The 22,447-nt window shown below is 56.1% G+C and overlaps 1 protein-coding gene across 17 annotated transcripts in view; it reads right to left on the minus strand.

Annotated features, from left to right (window-relative positions):
• The window catches only part of MAST3 (microtubule associated serine/threonine kinase 3), a 41,502-nt gene that overhangs the window by 2,292 nt on the left and 16,763 nt on the right, over positions 1-22,447 (minus strand). For 5 of the 17 annotated variants that reach the window (XM_061421564.1, XM_061421575.1, XM_061421568.1 and 2 more), the window contains 25 exons: positions 21,259-21,347; positions 21,101-21,173; positions 20,891-20,911; positions 20,309-20,387; positions 19,696-19,856; positions 19,437-19,512; positions 18,923-19,132; positions 18,711-18,812; positions 18,297-18,429; positions 16,721-16,788; positions 16,226-16,311; positions 15,246-15,454; positions 14,420-14,558; positions 9,715-9,847; positions 9,399-9,564; positions 8,460-8,561; positions 7,652-7,774; positions 6,451-6,560; positions 4,489-4,628; positions 3,722-3,966; positions 3,062-3,268; positions 2,350-2,576; positions 1,989-2,111; positions 1,089-1,225; positions 793-974 (listed from right to left, as the gene is read on the minus strand). In XM_061421564.1, the coding sequence (XP_061277548.1) occupies positions 793-974; positions 1,089-1,225; positions 1,989-2,111; positions 2,350-2,576; positions 3,062-3,268; positions 3,722-3,966; positions 4,489-4,628; positions 6,451-6,560; positions 7,652-7,774; positions 8,460-8,561; positions 9,399-9,564; positions 9,715-9,847; positions 14,420-14,558; positions 15,246-15,454; positions 16,226-16,311; positions 16,721-16,788; positions 18,297-18,429; positions 18,711-18,812; positions 18,923-19,132; positions 19,437-19,512; positions 19,696-19,856; positions 20,309-20,387; positions 20,891-20,911; positions 21,101-21,173; positions 21,259-21,347 (3,341 nt within the window). Of the gene's footprint in view, positions 1-792; positions 975-1,088; positions 1,226-1,988; positions 2,112-2,349; positions 2,577-3,061; positions 3,269-3,721; positions 3,967-4,488; positions 4,629-6,450; positions 6,561-7,651; positions 7,775-8,459; positions 8,562-9,398; positions 9,565-9,714; positions 9,848-14,419; positions 14,559-15,245; positions 15,455-16,225; positions 16,312-16,720; positions 16,789-18,296; positions 18,430-18,710; positions 18,813-18,922; positions 19,133-19,436; positions 19,513-19,695; positions 19,857-20,308; positions 20,388-20,890; positions 20,912-21,100; positions 21,174-21,258; positions 21,348-22,285; positions 22,435-22,447 lie in introns of those variants that run through there. The other 12 variants (XM_061421566.1, XM_061421577.1, XM_061421570.1 and 9 more) reach the window with 4 other exon arrangements.

The following is a 22,447-nucleotide window of genomic DNA, read 5'->3' on the forward strand; positions in this document are numbered from 1 at the left end:
TCTAAATGTCCCACCAAATCATTCGGCCAAAGGTACCTGTCCACTGTCCATCCCATGAGCCATCTACCCACTGGTTCAGGAAGTTATCCAATAAGGGCCCTGCTTCTGCCTGTACCCACTCTCCACCCCTAGGCCTCAGCCTCAGAGGCTGGTCTAGGGGTCTAAGGAGGGCAACGATGGCATAGATAACCCCAGCCCCTTGAAGTCAGGGAAGGCTAGAGAGAGAGACAGCAGTGGGGCCCTCAGAAGGCAGGGAGGGCTTCCTGGGAGAGCAGCTCTGTGGCTATCCTCTAGGATGCCTTCCTTCCTCTGTGGACTGCCTCAGCCTGTCTCTCTCTCCCTCTAGACTGATGCTAACCCAGTGGAAACAGGGATGTCCATCTCTGGCTGTCTCTCACAGACTGGGGAACCTCAGGGGGACCATCCTTTCCTGCTCTAGAACTATCCTTCCATATCTTCTCTGGCTCACTCACTCTCTGTGGCTCCCTATTGCCCCCCACCCCAATTTAAGCCCAGCTCTTTGGCTTGATCCATCCCCCAATCCCCTCTGCCTAGCCTCCCTCTAGCTTCCGCATCCCTCTTATCTAGACGCCCATTGCTTGTGATGTTCCCTTCTGCTGGACACGCCTTTCCCTGCCCTCACACCCGCCCTGCCCACCCCAGGCTGCCTTTGAGGCAGTCATTCATCACGTCACTTCATCCTTCCAACTCTGTTCGCCCCCCCTCCCTGGGCCAACCACTGCAGCCCCGTGTGGTCCTTCTTCCCAGGATGGTTCTGGGGGGTGCACCCACCTGCTGGGGCATCGGGAGCCGGGCTGCGGCAGGGTGTGGTGGGGCTGGGGGACAGGCTGTGGGTGGGGGAGCCTGGGAGGCTTTCGCTGGACGACAGGGACTGGTGGAGGCCAGAGGAGAAGCTGCGGCTGGTGTGCAGCACGGACGACTGTTTTGAGATCTTCTTGAAGAGCGATTTCCGCCTAGGGGGTTAGAAACCCAGATTCTCCACAAGCCCCGCCCCCCAGTGGCCGGGGCTGCCCAACCATGCCACGCGTCCTGCATCAACCCTCCACGGGGGCCAGCCCACCGCTCACCGGTCCTGTGTCTCCCGCCTTCGGCTCCGCTTGCTCCTGCGCGCCATGCGGCCCTTGGTCACGTTCTTTCGCGCGGGGCCCACCTTGATGGACGTGTTCTCCAGTGCTGTGGTCCGAAGGGCGATCTTGTTGCCACTCTGCAGGAAGGATGGCGAGGGGTCACCAGTGTGCCTCCTAGCCAGTGAGACCTCCACCCACCTACTCGTCCATCAAAAGCCCTGGATCCTAACCACCCATTTCTCAACTAATGGCCTCCGCACTCACTGGGCCAAAGATGGATATGTGCCATCTGTCCATCCATCCAATGAGCCATCGACTCACCCACTGGTCCCAGGAGCTATCCAACCAGTGGCCTGCCTCCTCACTTGTGCCCACCTTTCCTCCCCTGGGCCTCAGCCCTCAAGGAGGCAGGAGGCAAAGATGGCCCAGATACCACCCCCACAGGGTCAAGGTGGGCCAGAGGGAAGGTCAGGAGTGGGGCCCCAGGGGGCTTCCTGGAGGAGTGGCTATGAGGGGTGATATAAGAGGGCTAAAGAAGGAAGCTGGGACTTTCCTGGCTGTCCAGTGATTAGGACTTGCAATTCCACTGCAGGGGGTGCGGGTTTGATCCCTGTTCAGGGAACTAAGATGCCGCATGCCACTTGGCCAAAAAAATAAAAAAGAAGGAAGAAAAAGAGAAGAAAGAAGCAGAGGGGAGAAGAATGCAGGGCCCAAGTGGAATGCTGTGGTTGGAGGGGGAGAACCACACGGAATCGGCACCTGAGACAAAGGGGAGGGGACGGGGGTTACAGGAGCAGCGCGGGGAGATCAGGGTACTTTGAGGATGGACCAGGGGTGGGGGCTCAGAGCCCTATGGGTAGGCCGGGGTGGGTGGCGGGAGTAGGGGGAAGAGGGCCGCACCTTCAGCAACAGCTCCACGACGTCCATGTGCACCAGTCCCAGGACGGACTCCCCATTGATGTGGGTGATCAGGTCCCCAGCTCGCAGACCTGCCTCCTGGGCAGGGCTTCCTTCCTCCACACTCTGGGGTGGGGGTAGCGGGGCATGGGGGGCAGACGGTCAGTGGTCTGGGCCCCACAGACAGAGACCCCAGCCCAGCTGAGTCAGCCTCGGGCCCCCAGCAAGCTGATGCTTCCACTCTGCCTGGTTTCCCAGCTTTCCCAGACTAACAAACGCAGCTCTGCAAGGAAAGCCCCGCACCAGGGCAGAGCTGGACTCCAACCAGGTCCGGCTGTTCCTGCCCATCCCAGGGCCAACTTACCCACACCACGTGGTGCACAGTGTAGACGTCACTGTCGCCCATGTAGACGCGGATTGCCCGCAGGTTGAAGCCATACTTCTTGCCTGAGCTGTGGATGACGATGGGGGGCCGCAGGCTGCCACACACGGGGGAAGGGTCTCGGCTTGGAGAGGAGTCGCGGGACGATGGGTTAGAGGACAGTGAGCGTGGGGACAGGGGGCTCATGAGGGGGCCACCGCTGCCATCATCTGCAGGGACAAGGTTCAGGGAGGGGGTCACTGCCTTGGGGGGCCCCTCACAAGGCACCTTCCCCTCCCCCTGCACACTGATGGCTGTTTCATGTTTTTGTTTTTTGACCACCACGCGGCCTGTAGGATCTTAGTTCCCTTCCAGGGATCGAACCATGCCCCCTCTAGTGGGAGCACAGAGTCTTAATCACTGGACTACCAGGGAAGTTCCCGTACTGATCACTCTGGCTGCTTTGCTGCTGCTTCAATGCCCCCAGACACCTTCCCCCTCCCCTTCAAGTCTTGGCACATGCAGTGCCCACTGCCAAGAATGCCAGTCCCCTCCCCCTGCTGCTTCCCCTCTCCTGGGCTTAGCCGTAAACAGCAGCCCCCACATCACCTGGAAGGACCCCTGCCAGCTGCCACTGGCCAAAACTGCCTCCACCCTGTAGTTAAAAATGGATGTGGGCAGGCACACCAAGACAAGGCTGGGCCATGGGTGTTACCTGCTGTGATGATGAGCGACAGGGCGGACACCGAGGCTGACTTGGGCACACGGCCTCCGCTGGGGGAGGTCCTGGATTTCTCGGGGGCAGAGTCTCTCTGGCTCCCGAGGCGGCGGCCCCGGCCAGCATCCAGGGCCCGTGGCGTGGAGTGTCGTGCACCAGTGCTGTTGCTTCGTAGGCGCGCATGGCTGAGGGCGGCGGTGTCAGCTGTGAGGGACAACAGGGTCGGGGGTTAGTCTGCCCCACCCTCCAGCTTACCATGTGGCCCTTCTGCCCTCAGAAGGCAAAGCCCCTTCCTTCCTGGTCGGCATGCACACGGTCCAGTCTCCTGGCTGTTACACAGGCTGTTCCCTTTTCTTGCACACCCTTCCTGCACTGCTCTCCCTGGGAACCTCCATTCTTCAGGTCCCCTCCTTCATGAAGCCTTCCCCTCATTCCAGTTAGATCCCTACTCCCACTCTCAGAGCTCCCCAGTTCAATTCCTCTCTCCTGTCCTGATCCGCTGAAGCTGAGGGTATCATCCCTAGACTGAGGCCTGTGTTAGACAAGTGAATGTTCTCTCTAGAGAACTCCTACTCATACTTCAAAACCCATCTTAAATAGTCCCTCCTGTGGGAAATTTGCCATAAGACTACTGCTCCCATCCTGGATTCTACCTACCAGAAAGGCTGGAGGGCTTGGGTATCACTGGGGTGGTTTCTGGGGGAGCATCGGGCTCCCCGAGAATGAAGATGGGCCTTTTGGGGCCCACAGGACCGGGGCCAGCTCCCTCATCCTCTGATGAGAAGGCAAACTTGGGCATCGTGTCCAGGCTGATGGTATTCAGGAGAGATGGGCTAGGGCCCCGCTCAGGCTGGGAGGAGGATGAGTGGCAAGATGAACCAGAAGATGTGCAGGATCTCAGCCTGTAGTGGGGAACAGCCTGTGTCACACTTGCCTGGTGCCCTCACCCCAGAGCACCCAGTCTCCTCTAGTGGCTGCATCTTAACCCTCAGCCTAGAGTCAAAGGTAATCTGTAAAGACAAAGTGAGCTCCCTGTGCCTGCTCCATCCTCTGTGACTGCCCAGAGAACTCCTATTCATCTTTTAAAACCCAGCTTCCAATGCCCCTCCTCAAACAGACACTGATTATTTGTGTTGAGTCTGGACTTTGACAGATGAATGAGACTTCGTGAGCATAAGCAAAGGGCATTCTGGGCAGAGGAAACAAGCAAAAGCCTAGAAGCATGATGGTATATGGCTGCTTTTACCTTTAGTATGGTTAGGAATGCAAATCCAAAGGGAGAGATGATAGAGGCCAGGTTGGCAGGGGTCTGATAGGCTGGCCAATATGTGTGACCCTTTTCTACTGGGCCACAGGGCAGCTCTTTCCAATGTTGGGTTTGGTGGCTCCACCTCCCAGCAGGCTCCACTCCCCAGCCCACCTACCGGACCTCAGTGGTGCTCAGCCGGCGCCCATAGTTCCCCTCGCTGCTGCGTTCCCACCCTTCCTCCCGGTCCTCACTGAAGCTCCGTTCAGCGAAGGTTGGGGTGGGCTGGGCGGCCAGGAACTCAGAACTGCTATAGACCTGGGAAGCAATTAAAAATAACAGTCACAACAACCGCATCCCTGGGGGATGGCTCAGTTGAGTGCTTCCTACATGCCTGACGCTTCTGAGTCATTTCCTCAAATCCTTTCTCACCACTTCTTTAAAGACACAGTGTCTTTACCCTACTGTACAGATGGAGAGACTGAGGCTCTGACAGGCCTGGTTACCAAGGGGCCCCGGCTGAAGTTTCCCACCCGTGGGCCCCAGGCCCATAAGCAGTGCAGGCTTTGGGGGGTTTTTTAGGTCATGCTGCACGGCATGCAGGCTCTTAGTTCCCCCACCAGGGATTGAACCCATGCCCCCTGCAGTGGAAGCTTGGAGTCTTAACCACTGGGCCGCCAGGGAAGTCCCTGTGCAGGTTTTCTGATCCAATTATAAACAAAGGAAGGAACTTGAGTGAAGCTATTGACGCTATAAAGTAACACCCAGCATAGCAGGTCTATTCACAATTGCCCCAAAGTGGAAAAACGCAAAATGGTTCATCAACTGATGAGCGGATAAACAAAACTGTGGTCCAGTCACACGGTGGAATATTACTCAGCCATAACTAGGAGTGAAGTACTGACACGCTGTCACGTAGATCAGCCTTAAGAACCAGAAACAGGGACTTCCCTAGTGATTCAGTGGTTAGGACTCCGAGTGCTCATTGCTGCTGGGTTCAATCCCTGGTCAGAGATCTAAGATCCTACAAGCCATGCAGGGAAGCCAAAAAAAAAAAAGGCCAGGGACTTGGCTGGTGGTCCAGTGGCTAAGACTCTGAGCTCCCAACGCAGGGGGCCCGGATTTGATCCCTGGTCAGGGAACTAGATCCCACGCACTGCAACTAAGAGCCCACATAGACAAATAAATAAATATTAAAAAAAGAAGAAGAAGAAGCCAGACACGAAAGCCCACAGAGTGTATGGAGTAGAAACGTGGAAAGGGGCCCCGGAAGGAATCTCTCCTGAGGTGCTGCGGTTTCTCCGCATGTTGGGATCTCAGAATCCAGATGAGGGAAGATTAGGGCCTAGGTTCTAGCCCTAGCTTGGTTCCCCTCCAGGCTCTTAATCAACGGCTGGTTTTCCCCTCCTATCTCTGTGGTTCTGTGCTAGCCAAGTTTGGGCTCATAATTGGCCCAGGGGGTCGTGGGGGGTGGGGATCAGCAGGGCTCAGCCAGCCTTGTCTGCAGGAGGCACCCACGAGGTGAAGCAGCACCCCTTCTTCTGGACGCTGGACTGGGTGATACATGATATGTATCACATACATACATCATGTATGTGATATGTCCAGAACAGGTAAATGCATAGAAGCAGAAAGCAGGGGTGAGGGAGGGGGAGACAGGAGGAGGAAATAAGGAGTGGCTGCCCACAGGTACAAAGTTGCTCTTTGGGCATGATGGAATGTTCTGGAACCAGATAAATGTTGTGATGGTTGCACAACACTGTGAATGTACTAAATGTCACTGGACTGTACAGTTTAAAAAAGTTAAAATAGTATATTTTATGTTATATATATTTCACTACAATGAAAACAAAAATTAAAAAAAAAAAACCAAAAACCCAAACAGGGACTCCCCTGATGGTCCAGTGGTTAAGAATCCCCTCGCAATGCAGGGGGCACGGGTTTGATTCCCAAGATGGGGAACTAAGCCCGTGAGCTGCTGAGCCCGTGCACCTCAGCTAGAGATGAAGCCCACAGGTTGCAGTGAATATTCCACATGCCGCAACTAAGGCCTGACACAGCCCAAAGAAACAAAACAACCCCAAACAAACACCTTGCCCTGTTTCCTGAGTGCCAGCTACACCCAGGATCCCGGGCTCACCTTGCTGAAGCGGTGGGAACAGGACGAGAACTGGGGGATCTCTGTGGATGACTCCTCATCGTTAGTCTCGTCATCTTCAGAGCCCAGGTGGCGGTAACGTTCCGAGCGGGCTGCAGGAGGGAAAGGCATCGCCCACCTGATCCCCGGAGGTGGACACAGGGATGATGTGGGGAGGGCTCCCAGGTGGGGAGACACCGTCAGAGCACAGGCACTGAGGCGGGACTATGCCTGGTACGTTTAAGGGCAGAGGAGGCTTGGGTGGCAGATTCAGCTGCTGTTTAGTTGCTCATTCATGTCCAACTCTTTGCGACCCCATGGACTGTAGCCTGCCAGGCTGCTCTGTCCATGGGATTTCCCAGGCAAGAATACTGGAAGGGTTTGTGTGCCCTCCTCCAGGGGATCTTCCCGACTCAGGGATCAAACCCACGTCTCCTGAATTGGCAGGTGGATTTTCTACCTGTGAGCCACCAGGGAACCCCTGGCAGATTTAGTGTCTGGGAATAAATCCCAGGTGTGTCCCTAAAAGTTGTGGGGCCGTGGATAGGAATTCCTGTGTCTCAGTTTCCTCACTCTTGAGATGGGTCCCCTAGAGCTAGGTAACACTGCACAGCTCAAACATAAAAGATGTTCCTCATTTTACAGAAAAGGAAACAGACGTTCACAGAGGACCTCTGACATGCTCAAGGTCACACATCCAGTTCTGGAGGAGGCGGTGGAAGCCAAGAGCATTTACTCTGGGATTGGCCAGAGCCCCATGCAGGAAGAGGGAGATTTGTCTGAGCCCATCTGAAGTGCTTGAGGGGAGCACCTCCACCCAAGCTGAGTGAGGCAGCCCACCCTCTTGTATGACAGGCAAGGTTCCATGCCTGGTCAGGACTGAGATTCAGGAGGCCGAACCTGATGCGGGATCCCAGAAAAGGGTCTGCCACCCTAAGTAGCTTGGTGTCCCCTCCTGCAACCTGAGGGGGTGCTGCAGTACCTGAGCTCAGATGCAAAGGAAATCCTAGCAGGGGGGTGTGTGTGGGGGGGTGGGGGGTGGGGCAGCCAGCACACATATGCCCAGAGTCCTGGAAAGCTCAGTAAGTCAGAAGCTCCAGGCCCAGTGTGAGGCGCCGAGCTGGAATGGGGACCCTGGCAGAGACCCCTTGCTGCCCTAGGAGAGTACGGGACAGCACAGCCCGTCTCCTGGGCCCCCGCTTACTGTCGAAGTAGCTGGTGTCGTCCTCTGCTTCCAGCTGCGGCACGAACTCGGCCTTGTGTCGCAGAAGCCCGGCCCAGTCCAGCGTCCAGAAGAAGGGGTGCTGCTTCACCTCGTGGGTGCCTCCTGCAGACAAAGCTGGCTGAGCCCTGCTGGGCCCCACCCCCCACGACCCCCTAGGCCAGTTATGAACCCAAACTTGGCCAGCGCAGAGCCACAAAGATGGGAAGGGAAAACAGCCATCGTTTAAGAGCCCAGAGGGGAACCAAGGTAGGGCTAAAACCTAGGCCCTGATCTTCCCTCGGCTGGATTCTGAGATCCCAACACCCGGAGAAACCCCAGGACCTCAGGAGAGATTCCTTCCAGGGCCCCTGTCCACATGTTTCTACCCCAATGAGCAGAGTCGACTGCACAAATGTATCCTGTTCCCCAACCTCAGCGCTCGTGGTCCTCTCCAGTGGCCAAGTTTCATCCTGAAAGTGATCCGTAGTGGCCACATACTGGGTGGCTGCATCAGTATTAAATAATCCTCTTATCACCATTTTGGTGGCTGGGGAAACTTGGACAGTGGGACCCACTGCGCTGGTCCTTAGGGACCTTAGGACACAGCCCATGGTGACCTGGTGGGCTCCCATACACAGCCTCAGTGCCCCATGTCTGCACTAGACCCAGCTACTTTCAGTCTTATGCAAGTTCCTAGTGAGCTCATATGCATCCTCCAAAACCCCAGCTTCAAGTCCCCTTCCTCTATGCAGCCTCTCAAATAGAGCTCATGCTTACTCCAGCCTCCGGCCCACCCACTCCAACATACCAGTGCCCAGGCGGTCCAGTGGGCTCTGTCGGAGCAGCCTGGTGATGAGGTCCTGGGCATCGGCTGGGAGGGCCTCCTCTCCCTCTGGCCACATGATCTCGTCTGAAGTGAGAGGAGAGAGTGAGGAAGCTGGGCTAGTGCTTCCTAGCATCTCCTAGCCCTTCTGCTTTCTGCACTCCAAGCCATCAGCCTGCTCTGCTCCTTCAGCATTCCAGCTTTGGTCCCTCACAGCCTTTGCTCTGGCCACGCTCTCTGCCTTGAGCACCTTCCTTTCCTCCATCTCTTGCTCCTTTAAACTCTGCTCATATGTCACCCCAGTGTCATTCTCTGTGACTCTTTTAATACAGCTCCTCTACCCCACACCTGGGGCTTCCCTGCACTGCCATGCAGAAGACCCAGGAGACTTAGGTTCAATCCCTGGGTTGGGAAGAGCTCCTAGAGGAGGAAACGGCAACCTACTCCAGTATTCTTGCCTGGGAAAATCCCATGGACAGAGGAGCCCGTTTGGGCTCCTACAATCCATAGGGTCGCAAAAGAGTCAGGTGTGACTGAGTGACTAACCACCCCACACCTGCCACCCCACGCCCTCCCTTCTTCCTGCTTCTTTTCTTCCTCTGCATTTTTGCCTCTGATTGTTCTACAGTTTTGTTTTTTTTTTGGCCACACCAGGGGGGCATTCGGGATCTTGGCTCCCCGAGAGGCATCGAACCCCCCACCCCTAGCCCCGCACAGGAAGGTGGAGTCTTAACCACTGGACCGCAAGGAAAGTCCCTCCATAGTTCGCTTATTTATCTCCCTTACTGTCCATCTTGCCCTTGGCTGTATCTCCAGTGCTCAGCCAGGGCCTGGCATGCCAAAGGTGCCCAATCTATCCACATGGGGGCTGCTCCCCTCCCCGACACAGGGATGAAACCTGGGCCACGGGGGTGGGGAACGCACCACTGACCACCTGGCCAAAGAGTTCCTCGGGGGTATCGCCGAAGAAGGGCACACAGCCCACCAGGAATTCATAGAGGACGACGCCCATGGCCCACCAGTCCACTGGCTTCCCGTAGCCCTGGCGGAAGATCACCTCGGGGGCGATGTACTCAGGCGTCCCGCATACCTGGGCCGGGCGGGACAGGGAAACTGAGGGCGGCTCCCAGTCGGGGAAGGGAGGGTGGGGAGAATCACGGGAAGGGTTCACATACGCCTTTCTGCTGCAGAGTCTCCCCATGGCCCGGGGCTGGGCTTTGGGCAGGGGGAGGCTGCCCACCTGCTTGTCCACGAACTCCCGGGTGTCTTTCTCGATGTGGCCTTCGTAGAGGTTGGTGGCCATACTCATGAGCCCAATCTTAGACAGGCCGAAGTCAGTGAGCTTGATGTGGCCAAGTGAGGTGATGAGCAGGCTGTGGGCAGGTGGGTGGGGCGCTCAGGGCTGGGGGGTACTTGGCTGCTCCTGCCGCCCCCCATCACGAACTTTGTCCCATCCAAGGTAGCCCAACCCCACCAAGGGTCGGAAACGCACGTCCTACGCCTGATTACATTACTGAAAGAAACAGAGGTTCTTGGGGAACATTACAAATTTGGCAAACATCTCTGTGCACCTTCTGGGTGCGTCGGGTATTACCGTTGAGCACCTACTGTATACTTTGCTGTGCAAAAATTAAGTTTCTGAGAATCACGGCATCTCCCCACTAGGCAATAAAACATTTCCTGAACACCTCCTAGCAGGAGAGCTACAGTACATTTTTGTACCTACAGCCATTATTTTTAACAAATTAAATATTGTGCAAGCACCTACTGTGAAGTGAACGTGTCTTTAGCACTTGCTATATACAGAAATATTTGTGCCCCTCATGGGTGCACCAGTTGTTTAAAACTCACACACCTATTATGTACGCTGCTGTTCCTGTTCTCTTGCAAGTTTAAATATATAAATATTTTAAGTGATAAAAATCACATGCATCAGCTTTATAAAGTCATGTTTTCATGCACCTCCTGGGTACACCTGCCCATTTAAAAATAAATATCTGCAGGACTTCCCCAGTGGCCCAGTGGTTAAAACTCTGTGCCCCCAGGGCAGAGGGCATGGGTTCAGTCCCTGGTCTGGGCGCTGAGATTGTGCATACCACAAGGTACAACCAAAAATAAATAAAATGAGAAACAAATAAATAGGGGCTTCCCTGGTGGCTCAGAGGTAAAGAACCTGCCTGCCAGTGCGGGAGACACAGATTTGATCCCTGGTCCAGGAAGATCCCACAGGACATGGAGCAACTAACCCCAGGCGCCACAACTGTTGAGCCTGCGCTCTAGAGCCCGGGAACTGCAGCTCCTGAAGCCCGTGAGCCCTCGAGCCCGTGCTCCGCAGCAAGAGGAGCCGCCACAAGAAGAAGCTTGAGCAGCACAACTAGAGAGGCGCCTCCACTCGCCGCAACTAGAGCAAAGCCCATGCAGCAACCAAGATCCAGCATAGCCAAAAATAAGTAAATACAAGTATTTGAAAATGTATTTTAAAATAAATAAATTTCTGGAGAATTCACTGTTTGTATCCAAGTAGTTGCAGGAGTCATTTATTTGACACCTACTGCATACCTCAACTCTAGAAAGAAACAATTCTGTGTGCCCACTCCATGCCTCTGCTGGTTCTTGTTTGTTTTTTAAAATGATGCTTCTTAAGCAACTACTGTGTATACCAGCTGTGGAAGAAACACTTTGGTGTAGCTACCAGCTAAGCCAACTCCCTCCAAAAACCAAGGCCTCATAGCAGGCCTTTGGCCATGCTCTGCTAAGACAAACCAATGTTTCCTGAGTGCCTATGGGCATGTCCCTGCCTCAAAGACATTCATTTCCTGGGACTGCCCCGGTGGTCGGGTGGCTAAGACTCCACGCTCCCAATGTAAGGTGCCCGGGTTGGATCCCTGCTAAAGGAACTAGATCCCACAAACTGCAGCTGAGACCCGGTGCAGCCAAATAAAAATAAAATAACAAATAAATAAATCTTTTTTAAAAAGTTCATTTCTTGAATGTTGACTATATGTGGTATTTAAAAATTTGTTTCCTTGTCACAGAGAAAATGAGACAATGCCTGGAATTTGCTTCAACTCACCCAGTGGGGAGGACTGAATGGCCTGGGAGGAAACTGGACTGGATGAATGTTGACAGCTGTGGGGGTGGGACGCTGTACCCCTCTTCCGTTATGGACTGAACTGTGTATCCCCCAACTTCACACGCTGAGCTCCTAACCTCCAGGAACTATGATGGGGTCTTATCTGGGCACGGGGTCACTGCAAATGTCATTACTTAAGATGAGGTCATTCTGGAGTACATTGCTAGCTGCTGTGCTATGCTGTGCTTAGTCGCTCAGTTGTGTCCAACTCTTTGAGACCCTATGGACTGTAGCCCGCCAAGCTCCTCTGTCCACAGGGACTCTCCAGGCAAGAATACTGGAGTGGGTTGCCATGCCCTCCTCCAGGGGATCTTCCTGACCCAGGGATCGAACCTGCGTCTCCTGAGGCTCTTGCATTGCAGGCAGATTCGTTGCCCGCTGTGCCACCAGGTAACCACAATTTCAGCAGGACTGGAGTCCTTATAAAAAGCGGGGATTTGGACACAGACTTGCACACAGTGGGGAACACCACGCAAAGGTTAGAATTATGCCACCACAGCCTAGGAACCACCAGAAGGCAGGAGAGAAGCCTGGATACATCCTTCCCTGGTACCTTCAAAGGGAGCTGACCCTTTGATCTTGAACTTCTAGCCTCCAGAACTGAGAGAGTAAATTTCTTTTAAAAAAACTTTAATTAGTTAATTTATTTTTGGCCACACTGCACGGCATGTGGGATCTCAGTTCACTAACTGGGGATCGAACTCACGCCTACTGTAGTGGAAGTGCAGAGTCTTAACCACTGGACAGCCAGGGAAGTCCCAAGAATAAATTTCTTGTTGTTTAAGCCCTTAGTTAGGGCAGCCCTAGCAAATGAATGCACCTTCTCTTGACTTGGGGTGTACCTGAAATTTTCTGAACTGCAAAGGAAAAATTATTTATCTCCAGCACCAACTGTGGGGACCTATCCCTCCCTGAACCCTCTGGGGCTGGACCCCTTCCCATCCCGTTTTGCAGATGAGGGTCGTGAGCATGGGAGGGGCCAGTCCTGCCTCGGGAACACTGGGAAGACCCCAGTCCAGGATGATCGCAAAGAGGTCTGATGGGCACAAAGCAAGCAGCCAGAGGACATGGAGCATGGAGGCCTAGGTATACAACAGGCGCCAACTACACATTTGCTTGTTTCCTAAGCCAGGGGTCCCCAACCTCGAGTATCTAATGCCTGATGATCTGAGGTGGAACTGATGTAGTAATAGAAGTGAAGTGCACAACATATATAATGCACTGGAATCACCCCGGAACCGTTCCGTGCCACCCTGGTCCGTGAGAGAATTATTTTCCATGAAACGGGTCCCTGGTGCCAACAAGGCTGGGCACCGCTGTTCTAAGCCTCTGGCAAACTACAAGATGCCCTGAAAACATGCAGGGCTCTTAAGGCTCAGGTTCACAACTCCACACGGCAAGTACCTTCATTGGAGAAAAGGACCCCTGTCCCCAGTATACAGCAGGTGTTGATTCCATGCTGACCTCAACATAAACACTTCATATAAAAAGACAGTTGCAGTGTTCAGGGCCTGACACACAGTCCTTGCTTGCTGCTGCTGCTGCTAAGTCGCTTCAGTCGTGTCCGACTCTGTGCGACCCCACAGACGGCAGCCCACCAGGCTTCCCCGTCCCTGGGATTCTCCAGGCAAGAACACTGGAGTGGGTTGCCATTTCCTTCTCCAATGCATGAAAGTGAAAAATGAAATGAAGTCGCTCAGTTGTGTCCGACTCTTAGCGACCCCATGGACTGCAGCCTACCAGGCTCCTCCGTCCATGGGATTTTCCAGGCAAGAGTACTGGAGTGGGGTGCCATGGCCTTCTCCACAGTCCTCGCTTAATAACACACTTATTAAGCACAGGTGCTCTGATCACTTCTACACAGCTGGTGACCAATAAATACACACCAGCAAAAAAAGGCGCTTTAGAAACTCAAAAGTCATCAGTGTGTGAGGAGTCAGTTATGCCGCCATCTGGGCCCAAGGTAGACAGCAAGTGCAAACACGTGTGTTTTGTTTTCTAAGCCATTTGCAAAATACAAGATGGCCTGAAAACATGCAGACTCTCTGAATTAACTAATCATTGGCCACCCCGCGCAGCACAGCACGTGGGATCTTAGTTCCCCAGCCAGGGAACGAACCTGTGTAACCTGCACTGGACGTGCTGTGTCTTAGCCACTGGGCCACCAGGAAAGTAAGTCCTAAAAATGCAGACTCTTGACGCTTACGTTCACACCTCCACACAGCAAGTACCTGAGACTCGCATGTCCTGCCTGATGTCCAGAGGGTACTTGATATAAGAGCAGCCCTTTCCTGTGTACACAGCAGGTGCTCAATTAATGCAGGAGGAGAGTGCTTTGAAAATTATGGAGGGGTTATAAAGCCTGAGGGGTCATTCACACTCACACGCGTGTTTTCCAGCCACTCACAGAGGGCCTGGCACTCAATAGATGCTTACTAGACGCTAGACTGAAATAAACAGCCCCAGACTCTCTTCCCTGCACTAGTGCACACCAGGTGTTCAAGACACGCACAGTCCCTTTCTTCACACATGAGGTTTTGCACAGTGCATGGCCCTGCCCTTTGTATACAGCTGGTGCCTCATATGGTCAAGTTCACTTCCGTTACATTGTAGCAGTGCTCGAGTGCATGGGCACCCTCTTTGCCAGAGCACCTCCCTAAGTGCACTGTCTTTCCCCTGCACATAGCAGGCATCTATTAATTATCTGCTCGCCGCCGGGGCCCCGTGATGCCAGCGGGATCCAGATAATGGTGCTTCCGAGCAGCCCCAGACCCACTCCAGAGGCCCCGCTCCCGGGGTCCCCGTCACTCACTTGTCAGGCTTGAGGTCCCGGTGGACGATGCCGTAGTTGTGCAGGTACTCCAGGGCCAGCACCGTCTCGGCGAAGTACATGCGCGCCATGTCCACAGGCAGCGGGCCCATGTTCTTCAGGAGCGTGGCACAGTCGCCACCTGCAGAAGCGTGGACACGCTTGCAGAGATCCTTGGTTCTGCAGCTGTGCCTAGACTTGTACCCACCTGCCCTCCCCACCTCCGGCACAGTGTCCCCAGTCTGTCCTGAATTGGGGTGGGGAGCTGGTAGGGGCAGGAGGGGATGCAGACCCTACTTTCTGATTTGCCCTGGGCAGGCAGCAGCTTTGTTAAGTGCACAGCCCCTTCCCTTGTACAGAGCTGGTGCCTCCTAAGTGCATGCTCCCTCTCCTTGACTGGCAGCTACCTTGGTAAATGCTTGTTCTTGCCATTACCTGAAGATACTATTCTTTCCTGAGCTGGAAACCTGATCCTACAACTCCTCAGCCTGGCTTCCAACCATCCTAGTCCTTCCAACCCACACCTCCTGACCTCCCTTGCTTTTATTCCAGCCTCCAAGCTTCTGCCCACCAGTCCCCTCTGCCTAGGCTGTCCATCCTACCCCTACCCTATCCCCTAGGCTTCTGCCTTCACACTCGTCTTTGGGCTTCCCCATCTCCAACCCCACTGCTGGGTCCCCCACTGCAGACTGAGCCCTTCCTCTCACCAAGGCAGGCTGGGACCCCATGGAGGACAGAGCAGACTCTAGCTGGGTCAAAGAAGAGACTGTCTCCTGGATAAGGGGTGAGCTCCCCATTGCTGGAGGCAGGCAAGCCCTCGTGACCACACCTTCCACATACTCCATGACCATGCACAAGTGGCGCCGGGTCTCGAACGAGCAGAACATGCTGACCACGAACGGGTTCTCGGCGAAGGTGAGGATGTCACGCTCCACGAAGACCTGCTGGATCTGGTTGCGCAGCATCAGGTTCTGCTTGTTGATCTTCTTGATGGCAAAACGCTGCCTCGTTTCCCGGTGCCGCACCAGGTAGACGGCCCTGGGGTGGGGTTGCAGCGGGGGTGGGGGGCCTGCTGAAGCCCCGGCAGGCACCGGGACCTGACCTGGGTCCAGAAGCCCACACGCCATGCCTTGGCCTGTGCCCTCCACCCAGGCAGCCTCTCCGAGGGTTTAAGCCACACTCCCTGGTGTCATATGAAGAGTCAAAGACAGCTCCTAGGTTGTTTATTTCTTCACAGCTGACTGAGACCCGTTAGTTCAGAAGCCTCGCTGGCACAAACTCAAATTGTGTCCATTACAACTCAAATAAGCAGATTTTTAGCCATTTAGAACCTGTTGGTTTTGCATACCCTCAGATAAGGTAAATGCTGGGGCTATGAAAACCCCAAGCTGCTTCCGCCTGATGGAGCTCTCTGACTCAGCAACTCCCCACCGCGTTGCTAACACTTTAGCCTGGATGCATAAGCCCCCTCTGTAATTTCCCCCTCCGCCCTCCCCCACATGACAGTCTTATGCTATGAGGGATTCCCCCCTACCACCTCTGCCAAAGCAAATCTGTCAAAGTGGCATTTAAATAATGCTCGCACTACTGCCATCGCTTGCTCAGCCCCCAAACTCCTAGAACCCTACACTCGGGGCGAGTAAGGACCGAGATCATGGATGAACCCTTCCAAGCCATGTCCCTGCTGGGCTGTGCCTTTACTTCCCTCTGCAGGTCCATTTCTCTGTCTACATACTCAGGGGCTGTGTGGGCGTCAGTCATCCCCAAGGGCATCTGAGAAATGGGTCTACGGGGAACCCAAGGACTCACCCGTAGGCCCCATTGCTAATGAGTTTGATAGTCTCGAAGTCACTCTCACATGGCTTCCTCCGTGAAGGGCCGACCAGGGCACGACTCTGGTGGGGCAACAGGGGTCAGGGTCCTGCCCCAGCTCAGAGCACGCTGTGTTCTTCCTGCCCTCAAGTCCCAGCTGGCACCTAATGCTACTTCTTCTGTACATACTTCTCAAACTCACCCTCCAAGTTTGAGATTTTAGCTGAAGCCATGCATGCCCTCCTACCAGGAAACTCCTACACAGCCTGCAAAATCCCACTTTCCAGTGCCCCCTCCAACCCTGCCCTGCCCAACCTTCCCAGCAGGGCAATCTCACCTGCCCCCACCTTCTCCCAAAGTCACAGGCATTCATTAAGCACCTACTATATACAAACCCTCAGCAACTGGCAAACCTAGCCCCTCTCAGGGCCACCTGGTCTACCATCAAAAGAACAAGACACGTGGGGGCTCTAAAGCTCCATGCTGTCTTACCTCAGGGGACTCCTCTGGTGCTGGTGGCTGTCCTCCATTGTCATCGAGGTGACTCAGAGGCACCATCTCTGTAAAATGTGGGAGGAGCCTCAGATGGGGTTTCTGAGTGCGGCCCCTCCACCAGAGACTTCCTGAGGCCTCCAGGGCTCATCTTGGAATGGGGAGACAGTGCCTCCCCTGACCAGCTCCCATGATCCTGTTGTTGAGTCCCTATTGCATCCAGGTTTCAGTCAAATCCAGGAGGCTGGACTGAGCAACGACTGAGGAACCTTCTAGACGGGCCAGTGGGAAGCCCAGGTTCTGATTGCTCTGGCTATCTTGAATCCTGGCTCCATGCTTCGGGGCCGTGAAAATCCGCTGTGATGCAGGCCCTCTAGGTGGTGGCTGATACACTCCTCAGCTCGGGGCAGGGCCCGGGGGAGCCCCCTTAGTCTCCAGCCTCAGCTGGGGTTTAGCAGGGGCAGTCTTGAGTGAGAGTGAGCAGCTGGTGAACATCAGTGGTGATGGTGACCATGAAGACAGTGTCTCATGGTCACAGAGCAAGGCTGAGACGGGGCAGCACAGCCTCGGGTGAGCGAGGCCCAGGGTCTGATGCAGCCCCTCATGCTCTCAGAGGGCCCCCTGCGGCGCTGGGCGGGTGATCTGCACTCAGCCTCAGCTGCCACCTGTCTGCCTGGCCACTTCCCGTTTCCTCCGTCACTGGGGCCCCGCCCCGGCCACAGCCCCGCTGGCGGAGCACAGTCTCGGCCAGACAGCTAGTCTGAGCGTGGTCCGGCCTTGGGCACGCCTGGACCTGAATCCAGCTGAACAGCATAGAGCCTCAGTCTCTGCAACTTCAAATGGGACAGTGGCAGCCTGGTCCCCGTGGGTGCCGGCCACTGCGGCTGGGTCCTGCTGACCCCGTCGCCCCTTCCTCAGCCACAGCCCTTCCTCACTGCTCTTCCAAAAGGCCAGACACTTGCCTGTCTCGCAACCTCTGCCTTCACGGTTCCCCTGCCTGGTTCACTTCCTCTCTCCCCCAGATCCGCACCCGGTCGCTTCTCCATCCTCCAGGCCCCAGTTTGAATACAATCTTTCCCCAGAGCTCCCCTGACCACCCCGAGACCAGGCCAGGTTCAAGTTCAATGCTTCCCCCAGCACCATGTCTTTTTCCCTGTCCTGACTATTTGGGGGAGGTTCCTGGCTGTTTCAGTTGTGCCCATGGATTGCCCTGTCTGACTCCGTGTCCCACTTCCCGGGCCACAGTCAGAAGAAATTGGGAAAGTGCTTTGGAATTCAAGTGAATGCCACTGCTCACAGTGGTTCCCTGGCACTCTGGCCCAACTCGATTTAGCATTGAGAAAGCTGAGGCTCCAAGGCAGCTGGCAGGTCAGGGGGTCCAACTTGTGGCCACCTTACCCTGGAATCCTGGGCACCTTACCCAAAATGTGCCCTGCAGGTGGCTGAGGACAGGGCCAGACAGAGGGGAAGGACAGTGTGGCGCATGCTGCAGCCACACGGGCATAGGCTGGAACCCTGGCCCGTCCGCATTCTCACCCCAGTTTCCTCTTTTGGCCCTGCCCCCACTCCAGCTCACCCTGGAGCGGATCCTTAGCCAGGCCCAGTTGCCCAATGATGTACTGTGGCAGGTCAGTCTTGATGCCCTGGCCCTCTCGGGCCTGGCCCTCAGCAGCCTCCAGCAGGTGGTAAAACTCCTCGGGGTCAAACTCCTGGGGATGCAGAGGGATTGGTCAGTCAAGGCCTGGTCCCACCTTCAGGCCTTTGCACACCTCCCCCCACTGACCTCTGTCTGAAGCATTTTACCGGTGGCTCTGACTTGTCCCTGGGATCCTAGCTCCTGGTCCCTCTTCTGGGAAGCCCGCCCGAGTCTGGTGGCCCCCAGTGTTCCTCACAAAGCCCTACACGATGGGGACTGTCTCTTTTTAACCTCTGCAGGACTGCTGAGGGCCTGGTCTGAGCCTTGCACCCGGCCACATGCCAAGACACTCACCAGACACTCGAGGAGCCTCGCTGGCCGTGAAATGATGATCAGCAGCTTCCGGACGAGCTGGACAATGAAGCCAACTTCCTCACTGTCTGAGCGCTCGTGGGCCTGGGAGCAGATGGATGGTAGCATCATACACCAGCCCCTGGTCCTGCCCTGCCCTGCCTGGGGACGCCAAAACCCTGTATCCACTCCCCCCCGGTCCCACCCCCACGCACATCCTGCAGCAGCCGCTCCAGCTTCTCCTGCATCTCCAGGAAGTAGCGGGAGGTGACAAGCGCCTCTCCAGACTTGGCCAGGCAGTCGCGGGCCAGCTCGATGATTTGGTGGTGGATGAAACCCAGGACGCCGTCAGCCAGTGCCAGCCGGGCGCCGGGTGAGAAGGCGGCCAGGAACTCCTGCAGACGGCCCTCCATCTGTGCTGTGGCCTGGGCAGAAGTGGGGGGCGGGGGGGAGATGGGGCGACCTGGTCATTGGACAGGGCCTGGGAGCAACGTGTGCAGATGGGGGCATGAGAGAGAGAAGGTGTGACGATGGGGTCCAAGGATCGGAGGGGAGGAACTGATGTGCACAGATGCCGAGGGGGCGGGGGGTGCAGCGTGAGACAGAGTGACAGGGAAAAACAGAAACGCACAGATGGGGAGAGGGACACAACCAAGAGGGCAGCGCCACCACAGAGGGACAACAGAGGGGGCGGAGCTGGGGCTGGTCCAGCCACCAGGTGCTGCCCACCTTGGGGAATCTCTCCCGGTACACATGATTCATCATCACGATCTCATTGTCGAAGGTCCCTGTGGTGCGTCCGGGGCTGAAGGAGGGGACAACTGGCTTAAGACATGGGACCCGAAACACAGCCCAGGGAAGGGTGGCTGAGCCAGGACTGAGGGCGCAGGGCTAGAGGCCAGGCTTGGGTGGGGTCAGGACCGGAGGTGGAGGAGGAGGAGCTGCGCCCAGGGAAGGGCTGGGGCTGGGGTCAGAGGCGGAGGCCCACCTGAGGCTGCGGGAGCGGGGGCGGAGGCGAGGTGAGCGGTGGCCGCCCTCCTCATCAGCCACACTGTCTGAGCTGCGGAAATGCTTGGACAGGAAGCAGAGTTCGTCCGGCGTCGGCTGGAAAGGAAGCTGGTGGAGGCGCTCCCGAGAGGATGAGCTCGACTGGCAGGAGGGGGTATCAGGGCCACGCGTTCACGGTCAGCACCACAGCCAGGACCCCAGCATTATCCTAACTCTCAAGGCCCAGCTGTCTATCGGTCAACATGGTACCTCTCCTGCCTCTCTCCTGTGCATGCTTCAAAACTCCAGCTGTGATGCCCCTTCCTCCAGGAAGCCCTCGCTGCTTCCTTGGCAACTCCAAGACCCCCTCTGACCAGACCTTCCCTTACCACACAAGGATGCAGATATCTGTGTATACCCGACCAGGAGCCCTTTGGGCCAAGGCTGGGACCCCCACATCGCTCAAAATGGAGCACAGAGGGGGGAAGTCAGGATGTTTACTGACTAGACAACTATTCAACACCTTAAAAAAACCAAAACAAAACAAAGATGTGTCTCCCCCACCCCCAACCTGGCACTCCCTGGTCTGCCTGCCAAGGTAGGACTGTGTGTACCGAGACAGTGGAGCTGGGCGTGTTGGTTCCATAGCCAGAAGACGGGAGTGATGCGAGGGACCATCTTCTGCCGTCGGCCCTGGGGAGGAGAAGGAGACGTTGGAAGGGAAGCATGGCCCCTGTGGTTTGTGGGGACCAAGGGCAGGAACTATGGCTGGCCCCGCCGGAGGAAGGATCTTCTGCAAAGGCCAAGAACACGAATACAGGGTGAGCAACTCCACTGTGTTTTTCTCCTTGTTCTCCAGACGCGTCCTCCAGGAAGTGCTCCCTGATGCCAGCTGCCATCAAAGCTGCTCTCTGAGTTACAGCTGCTAGGGTACATGCTGGCCACTCCCACCAGCCTGAGGATGCCCTGAGGGCCAAAGTCCAGCCTCCCATTCCTCAGCCCCCCAGCGGAGGGCACGGCACCCAACGGGAACGCAATAAACGTTGAATGAATAAGCGGCATTTAAACACCTGGCACACAACAGCTCCTCCACCAGCTCTTGTTAGGTGAATTAATAACTTTCAGGGAGTGAGATTCCTGGACCAGGCCATGCCACCCCCACCCCCACCCCCTCCCCAAGGGCTCCTAGAAATTACCTGTCTGTGCGTGTGATGTGGCTGTAAGAGGTCGTGCATGCATGCGTTTGCCAGGGGCGAGAGCCAGAGGGGGGACCACCGCAGGGCAGAGGCCAGGGGAGGGGGAAAAAAGGCTGATGAGGAGGCAGGTCCAGCCACCAAGAGCAGGCCCCTGCCTGGCCCCTTGCCCATGGTATCAGCCACCATCCCCCAAAACTGGCAACCACTCACCTCCGTGCGAAAGGGAAGTTGATGGCAGAGGCAGCTGAGAAATTCCGAGGACTATCTAGGGGGCTGCTGCCTGCTGAGGAGGAGGTGGGGAAACTGAGTCAGCGGGAGTGGAGACAGGACACCTCCACTCCACCCCGCTTGCCCCGCCCCGCACTCACCTGTTGGGATGGACAGTGGCGACAGGGGCCGGGAAAGGGTGGGCGAGGGTGTTCCTACCACCAGGCTCTTGCGGTTCCCGCTGCGGCAGCTATTGGGGGAGGGGGGATAAGGTCAGACCTGGACCTCCTGGCTCAGAGAACCACATGCCCAACCGGGAGCCCATGGGCGGCAGCTTCAGGGACATGATTGTGCCCTCTCTGCTCCCCAGGTGGACTCCCCCATGGCCCTGAGTTCAGCCTGGGAGCCCCTGGCCCTGCTTCTCCAGCTTCTGTGTTCACAGTCCCACTCCCAGAGCCTTGCCAGGAACACTGGCAGACAAGACAGAGGGTGAAGAGGACCCTGGAACCCACAGAGGGGTTAAGGCAGATCCCCTACTCCATATTAAGCATCTCTTCCCAGGACCACTGCTCCAATCTCCTGGCCAATCCCCTCCCCTGAGACCCCCTAAAACGTCAATGTGACCCTTGGAAACCCTAATGCCGGCATCATGCACAGTTGCATCTTGTTCTGCCAAACTTTGGCCCACGTGCTTTCCTCCCTTCATCCCAGCTCCTTCCTGGCCACCAGATCCCTGGCCCAGTTTCTCCCACCTGGGCCCTGGCCCCAGCCCCCGCCCTGGCATAGGGAAGTTGCGAGCAACATGGTTCCTCCCCCCAACCCTGGCAGTCGCCTGGCAACGGCTCTGCTCGCCCGACAAGTGCATCAGCCCACGCAGCCAGAGCTGCCAACGCAGCCCGGCCTCGGCAGAACTGCGTAGAGAGGGAGAGATGAAACGCTGGGGCCTCGCGGGGCCAGGAACAGTGTTCCAGGCAGAGGCACAATGCAGGCCGAGGAAGGCGAGGTCAGCAACCCGCTCAGGAGACTCAATGCATAGGGAGGAGGGGTTCCGCCTACCCACTGCTCTACTTGCCGCTGCCCCCCTGAGCCTCAGTTTCCCCATCTGTACACCTTGCAAGGTGCATACACAGTTCTCAGCTTTGGGCGGGGCACAGGGTGAAGTGTGGCGGGTACGTATCCATTACTCACAGGGTTTGGTGCATGGTGGGAGAGAAGACAATGACTCGCCAGAGAAATCACCAGCATTCACCAATACCAATAAGCCCAGAGGAGGGAGAGACAGGCTACACCCATTTCCCAGCCTGGAAAACTGAGGCCACAGATGTGACCAGCCACAGAGATTGTCCTCTA

Source organism: Bos javanicus, chromosome 7 (genome assembly GCF_032452875.1).
Source record: "Bos javanicus breed banteng chromosome 7, ARS-OSU_banteng_1.0, whole genome shotgun sequence".
Lineage (NCBI taxonomy): Eukaryota > Metazoa > Chordata > Mammalia > Artiodactyla > Bovidae > Bos > Bos javanicus.